This window comes from Ictidomys tridecemlineatus, chromosome 4 (assembly GCF_052094955.1).
Source record: "Ictidomys tridecemlineatus isolate mIctTri1 chromosome 4, mIctTri1.hap1, whole genome shotgun sequence".
NCBI lineage: Eukaryota > Metazoa > Chordata > Mammalia > Rodentia > Sciuridae > Ictidomys > Ictidomys tridecemlineatus.
The window spans coordinates 195,345,665-195,357,995 of NC_135480.1; the positions used below are offsets into that span (position 1 = coordinate 195,345,665).

Below are 12,331 nucleotides of genomic sequence, written 5' to 3' on the forward strand. Positions count from 1 at the left end.
GGGAAAACACAAAAGCGGTCAGTGTGTTTTGGAAGAAGCTGCACATTTAAGGGCACCAGAAAGCAGGATTCAAACTCAATTCAGGCAGTTATTGTGGGTGTTAAAATGAGTATGCCATGCCTCTCGGATCCTATTTTCCAAACTAAAAAGTTTCCTGCACTAATATCTGAGGTTACCCTGTGTTTATGTGAATGTGTCTCCTCCCAAGCCCACCTGCTGGCCAATTTCCATCAGTTTCCATTTATTGATAAGAAAAGAAGCCATATGAGTAAGATAGTAGTGTCATTGCATCCCCTCACCCCTGTTTGAGAATGAGTCAAAGAAAAAAAAACCACAAGGAATTAAGCATAAAGAGGGAAGAAATCTTAACCGAAGAAATATCTTCTTTATCTATGTCCATTTCCTCCCACAAGGAAAAATGGCAGTGTCAGTTGTACATTACATATATCTCTCTCTTTAGTGTTTAATCTTAGCACCTGCACAGCAGAGATCTTTACAATTCATTGCATAAGCTCTCCCTCTCCCCGCTCCAGACAGCACCTGAGGCCTACCGAGCTACTCCCTCAAAGCTCCACCAAAGGCTGAGACCCTTCTTCATGACAGAGTATAGAAGTAACAAACATGCCCGACGGTTTTTATACAGTTGCTAGAACGTTTTAGTTTTCCAACAAATGAAGATTTTTCCTCCTTTTTCTTTGAACATTAATTACATTTTACAAATTTTTGTGTTTTGTTTAGCTTTGCTTTGTTCTGTTGTGTTTTGTACAACAAAAGGGACAGTCCATGGCCCGGGGTCCCGCGTTAGCAGAGTTTGGCTGTCATCTGGTCCGACTGTTTGAGGATCTCAGTGTTGTAGAGGTCCAGTGCGTGGTTCACCCTGATGATCTCGCTGTTGGTCAGTTTCAGGCGGTGTTTCAGCATACAGGAGAACAGGTCCAGCTGGGGTTTCCCCGGGGCCACCGGAGGGGCCAGGCGATTAATTCGGTCCCGAATATCCAACAAGAGGAGCATCACGGACGAGGAGGAGTAGAACTGGCCGCCCTGTGTGTAGGACTGATTAACCTGCTGCACTGCGCTGCGCAGGAGGTCGGCGTTGAACCTCAGGCTGTACCCGAACACCTGCACATCCGAGATCTTGATGTAGAACTGCCTCTTGGAGGGATCAGACAGGTCCACGGGGCCCTGGCCAGTCTCATTCCGCAGCAGGGTGGGTAGCCGAGTCCGACTACGTAGGTAGATGTGGACCGTCTCAAAAAACGTTTTCCACCGATTGCCCAGCAGGAGAGTCCAGTTGTAGCATTGGCTGTTTTGGAGACGGATCTTCTCCCAACGGGGGTAGCCGAATTCCCCAAAGGGCATGTTCCAGCCCTCCGAGTGGCTCCCGCTGAAGGGATTGACATAGACAAAGAACATGGGGTCCAGGCTGCTGTTGCGCATCTGGCAGATGCGCATGGACATGCCGATCACCATGTGTATGAAGTCCATTCGGTTCTTGTTGCTCTTGAGAGTGAGGGACATGCGCTTGCGCCACCGAGGGTCGAAGAAGGTGTCCAGGCGGATCTCGTTGCTGATGAAGGTGGTGTGGACGTAGAGGCGCGAGTCCATCTTCTGCAGCAGGTACTTCAGCTCCAGGTCCTGGAAGTCCAGGTCGGTCTCGAAGCTGATGAACTGCTCGCTCCGCTCAGAGTCCACGTTCTGTGGTTCGCAGCGGCCTCGGTACAGCTTGTAGCCTTTGTTGCAGGAGCCACAGAGGGAGATGTTGGCCAGGCTGCACATGGCGCAGCTGTTGTTCCCTCCTATGATGCAGGGGATGGGGCGCTGGCAAAGTGTGGTGCTACCGTGGCACACACAACTCCTCTGGCTCTCCAGAAAGGTTCCCCAAAACCCGTTCTCGTTGCAGTAGAGAAGAGACTGGACCCTTGCAAGCCACTGCTGAATTGTCCTGGGGGAATAAAGGAAAAATGGAGAACATTACCCACTTGGCGGGGGTCTGAGTTGCTCTGTACAAATGATAACAGAAATTGGAGCCTCCCAAAGAGTGACTAGACTCGGGGGAGAAGCTATAACTGGAAAAACATTGAATGTAAGTTGCAATGACTACATGGTGGCTCCAATGCCACAAACCAGCTCTATGACATCACACCTTACTGTTCTAACGATATGCAATGTCTTCATCTGTAAACAGGAGGTGGAGTAAATTTGGGGGAATTCCCCTCAGCTTTATGATTCCAACCCAATAGCCCCAAGGAAGTATTATTTAGTAAATTATAGTATCTAAACACAAGTACTCTAAATGGATGACAAGAAATTGTAAAAAAAAAAAATCATAATAATAAATAAAAAAATAAGAGTCATGGAAAGGACCTTAGGGATTATTTCTTTTAATCCATATCAGATGATTCAACCCCTTTCACACAGTGATCCAAGAGGGTTATATAACATTCAACAACTTCAACAAAAAACAAATTATACTTTGTCATATTCTTGAAATCATATGGTGCCCCCATCCTGATGAACTTGCATGATTCTCACAGTGGTTTTCTCAAAACATGCAAGAAAGCCGTTATTTCAGCCATTTCCCCAGAGCTCCGAATTCTCAGTTCAGTGGCATTCCAATGTCACATGCATCTCTAGGCCCATCCGCCCCTCAGCACTATGAATGATGCCAGAATCGATACCCCGATTCCAATGAAGATGGGTATATGCTCAGATGAGAAGCAACAGGAGAACGGGTACAAATACACAAAGCAGTCAGCCTGGAGGCCTGTCGTCTTTCCTCATTTTTGTGCAAGTCACCTCTTGGCTGTCTTCCATGCCTCAAATCATTCCTCACATGTGTCTAGCACTTTTTACTCTGCATGGGATGCAGTCACTTCGATCTTCTCATTTGAGTCTCACAACAACACCCCCAAAGCAGCCTAAGGCTGGAGGCCATTGAGAGATTTCCTAAAACCCTGCTCTTCCACATCAGCTGAGGAATGCTGGGCAGTGCCCCTCGCCCTCCAATCACAGCATGGGGCTGTGGTAAGGATTACATAAATTGTTTATACCAAGGCTTAGCTCCAAACTTGGTAGGTATTAAGAGCCTGATACAATTTAGCTCTTATTATTCCTGCAAAGGGACTGTCAGGTTTGTTTTATAGACATGGCAACAGAAACTCAGACCGAAAGTGATGCATTCCAACTCATGTGATGAGTACAGGCAGCTCTTGGCTCCTCCTTGTTGCTTTTGGCAGTACCAGTCAATCAAGGGTCAAGAAGACCTTTCTTAAGGTCCCACGCATGGTGGTGATGTGGATGGTGACGGTGGTGGCGCCTGTGGTTCAGGGTCATCATTTTAGGAAGCTGGACACAGGAGCCGAATTTACCTCGCTGGGCCCTTGGGGGGAAGTGTTAGCAGACCACGTGTGCTGTCCTCTGCACTGAGGATCCACAGTGACCAAAGCATGAGTACCAGGAGCCAAAAAGCATGGCTATGGACCCAAGCAGAACTGAGTTTAGGCTCAGCTATGGAGCTGGGAGCAAGTCACTTCATCTCTTTAGGCCTCAGTATCCATCTCTACAGCGGGGATAATAAAGCCCATCTCATGTGGCTGGTGAGGGGACAGTGAGATAATATATTTAAAGAGCTTAGAAAAGCCTGGCATTGAGCAATTATGGAAAAGGTAGTAATAGAAAGTACTCTTATCCCAGAGAATAAGCGTTTCCTTTGAAGGCATTGAGACACTCTCAAGGATGCCGCTATCTCTCCCGGGTTTGAGGGAAGCCATTTTGTAATATCCATTTGAAAATGGATACTGTTGAAATGTCTTCCTGGCATGCTTTGCTTCAAATAAGTGGCTTATCAGCTGAGAGAAAATGGAGGAATAATTAGCTTTTGGAAACACTCTGCCTTTTAAATTCATAGAACCCTTCCTGCCCTTGGCAACAAGACCACCCTACAGCACCCCATACGTGGCCTTGGGACCCGACCCTTTCTCCTCGTCAGTTTCCCTTCAGGCTCTTAGGCTTCAGAAGAGGGGCCTCTGCTTCCCCAGCACCCAGCCCAGAGCCTAGCTCTATAAACCTTTGCTGAACAAATGAATTTTGCTGAATGAATGAACAAAGCTTATTAATATTTTTCACTTAACAATTAAAAAAAAGAAAAAGAAAAACAAATTTCCCTGTCTCTCCCCCCCAGGACTGCAGGATCAGTTTTCCATACCATCCGCCCACACAGCTCCAGGCCTCCCTGGTCTCTGCTTCGTGAGACCAATCCTATTACAGCCTGGAGAACAGCAGCAGGCCCAGCCTTCAGGAACACGGAGCTGGAATAATAATGAGCTGTGTGGCTCTCACCTCCCAAACCAGAACATTGACTGAATATTGGGGTATGAGTCATCTGATATTTTTGTGAGCTGCAGGGGCCCTCCACGCGGCTCTGATTGCGTGATTCCATCTGACAAGAGCGTCATTTCAAAATGCCCCTTTCAAATGGCCCACACTTGCTCCTGTCACTCCCTCTCCAAGTGACAGGACAGTACCCCATTTAGAGCTCCTCTGTCCCCATCTGCAAGGCATTCTATAACCCCGTAGAGCGCCCCCTTTCCCGTGTCTCATCATTGGGACCCTTTGTCGGGGCCGCAGCCCCCCACTCCTTGAATCAATGCTTCATTGTGGCTACGCTCTCAGAATCCTCGGGAGGGGGGACCGACGAAGATGAAAGTTCCTGGTGATGCTGCAGGGAGCAGTGGGGCCAGTGGCCCATTAGGATTCCAGGCCTGTCGAGCAGGAGGGGTGGCGGACAGAGGCCCTCTGAGAGGCCTCAGCGAGCTGCGCAGCACCTGCATCTCCTGACCTCAGAATAATCATGAGGTTGTGGGCTGCATCAAAGAAGGCATTAATGATACAGCTCGAGGGCTTGGAAAGGAGGTGGTGTTCAGGGGGAGCCCGGAGCGCGCAAGGCTGCAGGAAAGACGAAGGAAAAAGGTGGGGCCTGGGGAAGGGTGGTAAGAGAAGGGGAAAGGACTTGGGGACAGAGTGACAGGGAGCAGATGGAGCCGATGAGCAGAAGGGGCTACACAGAGCCACTGGAAGGGCAGCAGGTGAAGGGATTCAATAAGAGTAGGCAGTGACAGAAACAGAAACACTCTGCTGAGATTTGCTGGTCAGAACTCACAGACTCAGTGAGTGTGGACATTGGATGGGCCACCTGGGAGTGGGCTAGTGGTTCATCCCTGTCCCGGATCAGACAGGGACCAAGGTTACCAGGAAGCCCTAACTCTCAAGGTCAGTGAGCACTTCTTTGCTTTTCAATATTTCATCTTGAGATTATATCCAGAAAAAAAAAGCTCATTTCTTTTTTTTTGGTGTATTTGTTTTTAACACAAGAAAACTCCAGTAATGTGAAATTGGCATCAATGTGAACAATCCCCTATACCTTCTCCATCTCCAGGCAGTGCTCTGAATGATAACCACTGAGTCACAACTCTGCAAGGCTCAACTGCAGGTGGCACCCTGGTCCAGCTGAGGGAGTCTGTGGCTTACAGCTATTGAGCACTCACTGTACAACAGGCAGAGTGCTGGAGGCTCTTTGTACCCCCGTCCCCTGAGCAACATGTGTACCTGTCTCAGTGTTGCAGATAAAGATAAAAGAGTTCTTGGGACATGAGATAACTTGTCTATCATCACGCAGTCACTCCACATTCAAGCCCCAGACCCTACCTCTGGCATGGATGCACTTTCTGCTGTGAACCACCATGTGAAATTATTACAATAAGCCAGACAAGGGGGAAGCAAGCCACCCGAAGAGAGATGAATTGAGATAATGGAAAAACACAGAAAGTTTGAGCTTGTGAAGGGCCTATTATCACATTCCTTGCTTCCTCTGGACCTGCCAGGGTCCCTCTCCTCCATTCACAGATAATTGGGGCTCACCGACAAGTGCACAGGGAGAGGCTGGGGACCCGGGGTAGGAGGGACTGTGATCTATAAATATCATTTCCCAGGTTAGCTGGTGACAGTCTGCCTCAACCCTGGCAACAGAGAAGCGGCTTAATAGGCCAGCTCCGGAGGGGAGGGTCTTACAAAACTGACAGTCAGTGCGAGGCAACAAGGACCAGGTTTTAAAACGCTTTTCTTGGTCCCTAGGGATCCCCAGTATCTTCCATTTGCATCCAGAGCTGAACTCCAATTCATTCCAATCAGCATCTCTCTCGGTTGGATGAGATTCCAGTTCATTCTGGTGAGGGGCCAGCAGAGAGAAGAAGTGGGCTAGGGGAAGGAGGGTAGGGCAGGAAGCTGCGGTTTTCATTTCTAAACTGGAAACTCCCTGACGCTTGATTGATAAGCACCCATGGAGGCTCCAAATGGAGCAGCTTGGATCACAGAAGCAGAGAACTTTCAAGAAGGTTTGCAAATGCTCGGCCCATCTCCTTCATGTTCTGACTGTGAGATGAGAGAACAGTGTTTCTCAAGGGCTTTCTACCTCATGGCTGTCACCTCTTTACATCACCCCATGAGATAGGTCTCTCTTGTGACTTCCATTCCACTGATGGAGGGATTGAAGGTCAGAAAGGGATTGTGATTCACCCATGGTCACACAGCATAGACACGGCAGACCAGAGTTGAGCACTTCTGGATCCAAATCCAACCAATGCTCTTTCAGTTACCCTGCAATTTGTTCCTGATTCTCAAAACCCTAGATTGGAAGATCCACTAGGCTTGGGGCCACGGAGACACCTCTGCGACTCCCCTGCTGGCTCTGTCTTTACCTCAGCCAGGGTTTTCTGGCAACATGACAGGTCTCCCCATGAGGTAGCTCGTCATTTGGAGGACAGAGGCTCTGCCACCCAGGGCTTCCCATCAGTGCTTTCAAAGGCTCACATCTCCCTTTCAGAACCATCGGGCTGGGGAGCCCTGGCTAGGATTCCTAATTCAAGCAACCTCCCTGCTGATTTTAATTGGAGGTTTTGCCTAAGATGGGAAGGCAGTGCCTGGCCTCTGGCATTTTAGGGAAGATCATACAAATAGTGTGCCAAGGAAGGGGGAGCCGGTTCTAGGCTAAAATAGAAAACTCTAATCCATAACTCTTATTTGCCTCACAGGAGTGTGTTTTTTTAAAAGTGGAGAGGAAATGAAAAAAAAAATGAAATTGGAGTTCTGAATTATTCTTTTATTTAAGCCCTGCACTCCCGCCTTGGCGTTTCCCTGACATTGTAATGGGGTCTGAGTGATTCTGTGTGGATCCACTATGGAGACCAGAGACGAAACTGGGGAGACGAAGCGTTGTGTTTAGGTTTCTGAGGCTGCTTTGTTCTTTTGTTGAGCTGAGGGTGGTGTGTGTGTGTGTGTGTGTGTGTGTGTGTGTGTGTGTGTGTGTGTGTAAGGAATGGTGCTCCTACAGGATGAATACGTCAATGGTGCCATGGTGCTTGGGGCTTAGCTGGAAGGTGGTTTATGGATGTGCTAGTGTGAATTATAACTGGCCATCAGACCCAGTCTCTTCATCACTTTCCCTGATAGACAGCTAGCTTTTAGTCATTTGCCTATCAGAATTTCTATCATTGCCTTAATAACCCATGTCCCCTACTTCCCCCAGTTCTTCACATGCTATCGGAGCCTCATCAAGTGGCTCAGAACCACTAGGAAGAAAAGAACAAAATGAGGTATCATGGGCTCTTGCCCCGCTGAGGATATTTTCTGGTTTGGAGCTCTAGAGAGAAGGCAAGAGGTCTTCCTCGTGGAGGGCAGGGGTGAAGAGAGGAAGGAGGAGAGCAGCCACGTGAAAATCCAGTGGGGTCTTTAAAATTAGGTTGTCAGGAGCTTAATTGGGGAGGATTATGAAACGATTTTTGCAATTACACAGTTCTGTGTCTGGAAGGAGGTGACAGGCGACATCAGCTGCATATTCAAATGCAGTGCTTTGCTTTGGGATGAGGGTAGTACTGGAAGCAGCCGGGTGCTCCCAGGTGGAGAGCTTGTTCAACCTTCCAGGGCTACTGGCTGGACCAGGAAAGATTCCAAACAAAAGGATCCCAAAGAAAGGAGGGGTTTCCAGGATGTGGGAGTAAGTAAGTGCAGGGCCTTGCTCTAGCATTGTTTAACCTTGGCTATTTGACCTTGCTATCTGACCTTGAATAACTCCTCTGTCCTCTTTGACTTATTTCTCTCATCCATCAAATGAGGAAGGTAATAACCTACTTTGCACCTTGTGTTAAGGAGCAGAGTTGAATCTGCAGAACTCCTGGGAGGTCTCCAGTGCAAGGAAGCTCTGACTGACCATGAGCCATCATCATCACAGAAGGCAAGGAGCAGCCATGTTTTATCAATGACTCAGGTAAAAATATTCCTGTTGGTAACTAGAACAGCCAAGTTGATTATAGCATAACATCCTAGTCTCCCTGGCTGTTCATTCTCCATAGTTCTAATGAAGGCTATCTCCGTGATGCTTGCACAAGAAAGTGCTAGATGTAGGCTTTGGAGTCAGGGGGAAAAACAAAAATGTCTTGAATCTGAGCTCTGTTACTTATTATTTAACCTTGAACTAATTGCTTGTCTTTTCCAAGCTTCTGTTGTTTCAACTACAGAATTGAATGATAACTCACCCCATTCAAGGCTATTCCAGGCTCAGGTAAGATATGATATATAGAGCTTCTGACATACAGTAGGTGCATACTGTCTCTCATGAAAACAATCTACTGTGCTCCTCTGGAGCTTACAGGGCAAATGGTCCCCTTGAAATCAGTTATTATAGGTGTAAAAGTACAAGGGAGGGAGAACTCAACAAATGCCACTAGATCAGTTAAATATCAATGTTAAACAGAAAGAATTTTTATACTTAACCTCTTCTGTACACCAGAACCAAAACAGATGGATTGTAGATGTATGTGAAACAATAATAACCACCAGAGAACTCAGAAGAAAACACAGGGGAAATCTATGCATGATGTCAGAGTAGGGAAAAAGTTCTTTAAGTCACTTATCACAGAGGAAGAAGCTAATTTTCAATGAGAGAGTATATTTGCAATATCTCTAACCAATGAAAGACTGGATCCATATTATATGCTGTGGTCAGACTGTGGTCCCCAAATTCAGAGGTTGAAACCCTAATCCCCAGGGTGATGGTGTTAGGATGTGTTGCCCTGGGGAGATCATTAGATCATAGGGTGGATTCCTCATCTCTTCTTGTCCTTGAGGATTTGGCTAAAGAATCCAAAATCCTTTGCCAAACACCAAATTTGTCAACGCCTCATTCTTGGACTTTTGAGCTTCCAGAACAGCAAGAAAAAAAAAATCTGTTGCTTATAAGACACCCAGCCTAAAGCCTTTGGTTTTAGCCATTGAAACAGAATAAGACATTACATAAAGTTCTACAAATCAGTAAGAAAGTCATTAGCATAAAGGGAACATAAGCAAATGGTAGGAGCAGTCACATCATAATAAAAATGGATATTCAACAGGCCAATAAGCACATGAAACCCAACTTCATTCATCATCAGGACAATGCATAATAAAAGTGAAATGAGATATCGTTGCATCAGGATGGCTAAAACAAAATTAAAAGATAAAATAAAGATGATGGAAAATGCCAAATATTGGCCAAGATGTGGAGCAAACAGAACTCGATTATGCTACTTGGTTCAGCAATTTTGGGAAACTGCAAGTATCTACTAAGGCATCAAGGAAGTTGAGTATGTAGATATTCTATGTCTCAGCAATTCCTCCTATAGTAGTACCCAGCACAATGGGTACCTAAGGCTGCCAAGAGACATGAGTTCAATTGAAGCAGTACTGGGAGAGTCTCCAAGCTGGACACTAGGGAAATGGCCATCAGCAGAATAGGGTCTACACATCCTACGGGGTACCCTGGAGGAGGAGTGGGCCACAGCTCCTTGACACAACATGGAGGGACAGCACTGAGGAGTGAAGAGGCGAAAGAGCCAGACACAAAGTGTCCATGCTGCATTTTTAAAAGGCAAAATTGACCTAGAGTGGATGCAGCAGTGAGCAGAGCCACTCCCTCAGAGAGAAGGTGACTATGCCCTAGGCTAAGAGGACTGGGGAGCTTCAGTGCAGAGCCTGCCCCTTTCTTCCTTCTTCCCTCCCTCGCTCTTGGTCCCTTTCTTCCTTCTTTCCTTTCTATTGGTAGAAGGCCCTGTTCCTTGATCCAGGTGCTGTTTGCACATGTGGATTCAATTTGTACAATTCACCTTGCTATATGCACTGACTGTTTCTCTAAATATGCAATACTTCCATGAGACCCTTAACTACACAAATCCTTTAAAACAATAAGAATAATGTTAAGGCAACAACACGTGATATATTTTATACCACTTTCAAAGTTTCTAAAGTCCTTTTGTTTGTTGTCTAGCTCCAGTGATCTTCTGTGTCTTGGGTTGGGTTAAAAGGATATCATGAATCACATTGTCATATGAAAAACTGAGGCTAAGACAGGAGAAGTGTGGTCCTGACGGTCACCAGTGACTTGTCATGTCAGCAGACTATAACTTGTACAAGTGTGAGGTTGTTGGATGAATTGAGAGGACGGACGGAGGTGGGAGAAAGAGTCAGGAGGTGCCTCTGAAGTAGGATAAAAACAAGAGCTCCCCACAAAAATTGTAAGAACTTGGTTCTATTTCTGATACAATCCCCTGAGACACCAGATTCTCTTCCAAATAGAAAGCTACTTCCAAGCCTGAGGAAAATTAAAAAAAAAATACTAAAAAACAATAAAAGGAATTGGAGATGCTTATTTTCTTGCCTTAGGTTGTCAAAGTGAGTCAACTACTTGCTACAAATGCAGAATGACAGACACAGATGGAATGGATTCATCCCCACCAGTGCTGGCTTAAACAGACCTCATGTTGTGCTCTACCACCAGCCCTCAGCTCCCTGACCCTCATCCACACTCCACCCCGTTGGGATACCACGGTGTTGGGCTTCACGGTTTTCTTTTATACACTATAAAGAGAAAAGAAATGCTGAAGATATTTTTAGCTTTAAAGTTTCACTGTCACATGGTCGGGGAGATATTTGTTGACTCTGGTGACTGACAGCTGTCCTGGGAGAGCCTGGCTTTATTCGTGGATCTGTGCCACTCCTGCCTCCTCCAAATCTCTCTCTCTTCCCCCCTCTCTCTCACACACACACACCAGTCAGGGTCTAACAAAGTAACCTCTGGGGGAAGTAGCCTTAGAGTGGTTTGTGGTAGTATAATATCAACATCCCAAAGCTGAATGATGCTGAGGCAAGGCCTGGTCCATGCCACGGAAATTGAGTCTTGAGACATTAAGTGACCTCCATGATGGGCACAGGAGTTGTACCCACAAGCCAGGCACCAAAATCTTAGCCTTAAGGATGGATCCTGAACCTTTCCAAGAATGAACACTGCTAATCCGTCTCTCAGCCTTCTCCAAAGGGACCTAAAATTTTTAACCTGGGGACTGTGCACTGGGGAAAGGAAATAGTTCACTTTCAGAAGATTACTGCGCGCTGACTCTGAACCGACACTAATTTCAGAAGATGCAAAATGTCACTGTGGTCTACTGGTCAGAATAAGGCTGGTGGTCACTGATCAATGGAGTTTTAGCTCAGGCTCATCTCACGGCAGGCACAGTGGGTTTTTTATGTGGTACCCTGCCCCAGTTCTAGAATGCACATTTGGGATAATTCCATAATTGAAATACTTAGTAATTGAAAGTATATCTGCCTTTCTTCTTCTACTACCTACACTATACATATACCTTCCAAATAATAAAATGATAGTAACTTATGGGAAATGGTCCCCTATCACCATATTCCAAGAAAAACAGCCAACAACAATACAATGACACAAACAACAAAACATGCACCCGAGGAGCAGCATCCAGCAAGGGGTTTAAACTTTAAAATAAATCCACTAAAAAAAAAAAAAATCTTGGTTGACAAAGTTTCTAAAGGGCAGCTTTGCATTACAAAACATTTCTTTACAAGATCTCTGAAAAGTGTGGTCTTCTCTGTACTAAAATATGCCACCCTGGAAAAATAAACAGATTAAAACCTGCTTATATGTGTCAGATGCTTTGATATTTCTCCCACAGAGACAGGAAATCTATGTACCTTCTCCTTGAATCTGGACAAATTGTGTCATTGCTTTAACCAATACAATAAGTCAGCAGAAAGCCAATGGTTTATGGACAGAGACCTGAAGGGAGCAGCAGCTTCTACAGCCTGTCCTTGGAAAACGCCCCCTTGGTGCTCTGGGATTCCTTCTAGCAATATGGCCACCATGTTGGAGGACCAAGTGGAGACCCAGAGATGGAGAGCCTCCAGGGGCATCCAGCCTTCTGACCACCTCTGTAAGGCACTGACA

The 12,331-nt window shown here is 46.2% G+C and overlaps 1 protein-coding gene across 2 annotated transcripts in view; it reads right to left on the reverse strand.

Annotated features, from left to right (window-relative positions):
• Nucleotides 1-365: 365 nt before the first annotated feature.
• The window catches only part of Brinp1 (BMP/retinoic acid inducible neural specific 1), a 173,034-nt gene continuing 161,068 nt past the window's right edge, over nt 366-12,331 (reverse strand). For both annotated transcript variants that reach the window (XM_021723473.3, XM_078048080.1), the window contains one exon: nt 366-1,942. In XM_021723473.3, the coding sequence (XP_021579148.1) occupies nt 802-1,942 (1,141 nt within the window). In that variant the 3' untranslated portion in view covers nt 366-801. The remainder of the gene's footprint in view (nt 1,943-12,331) is intronic.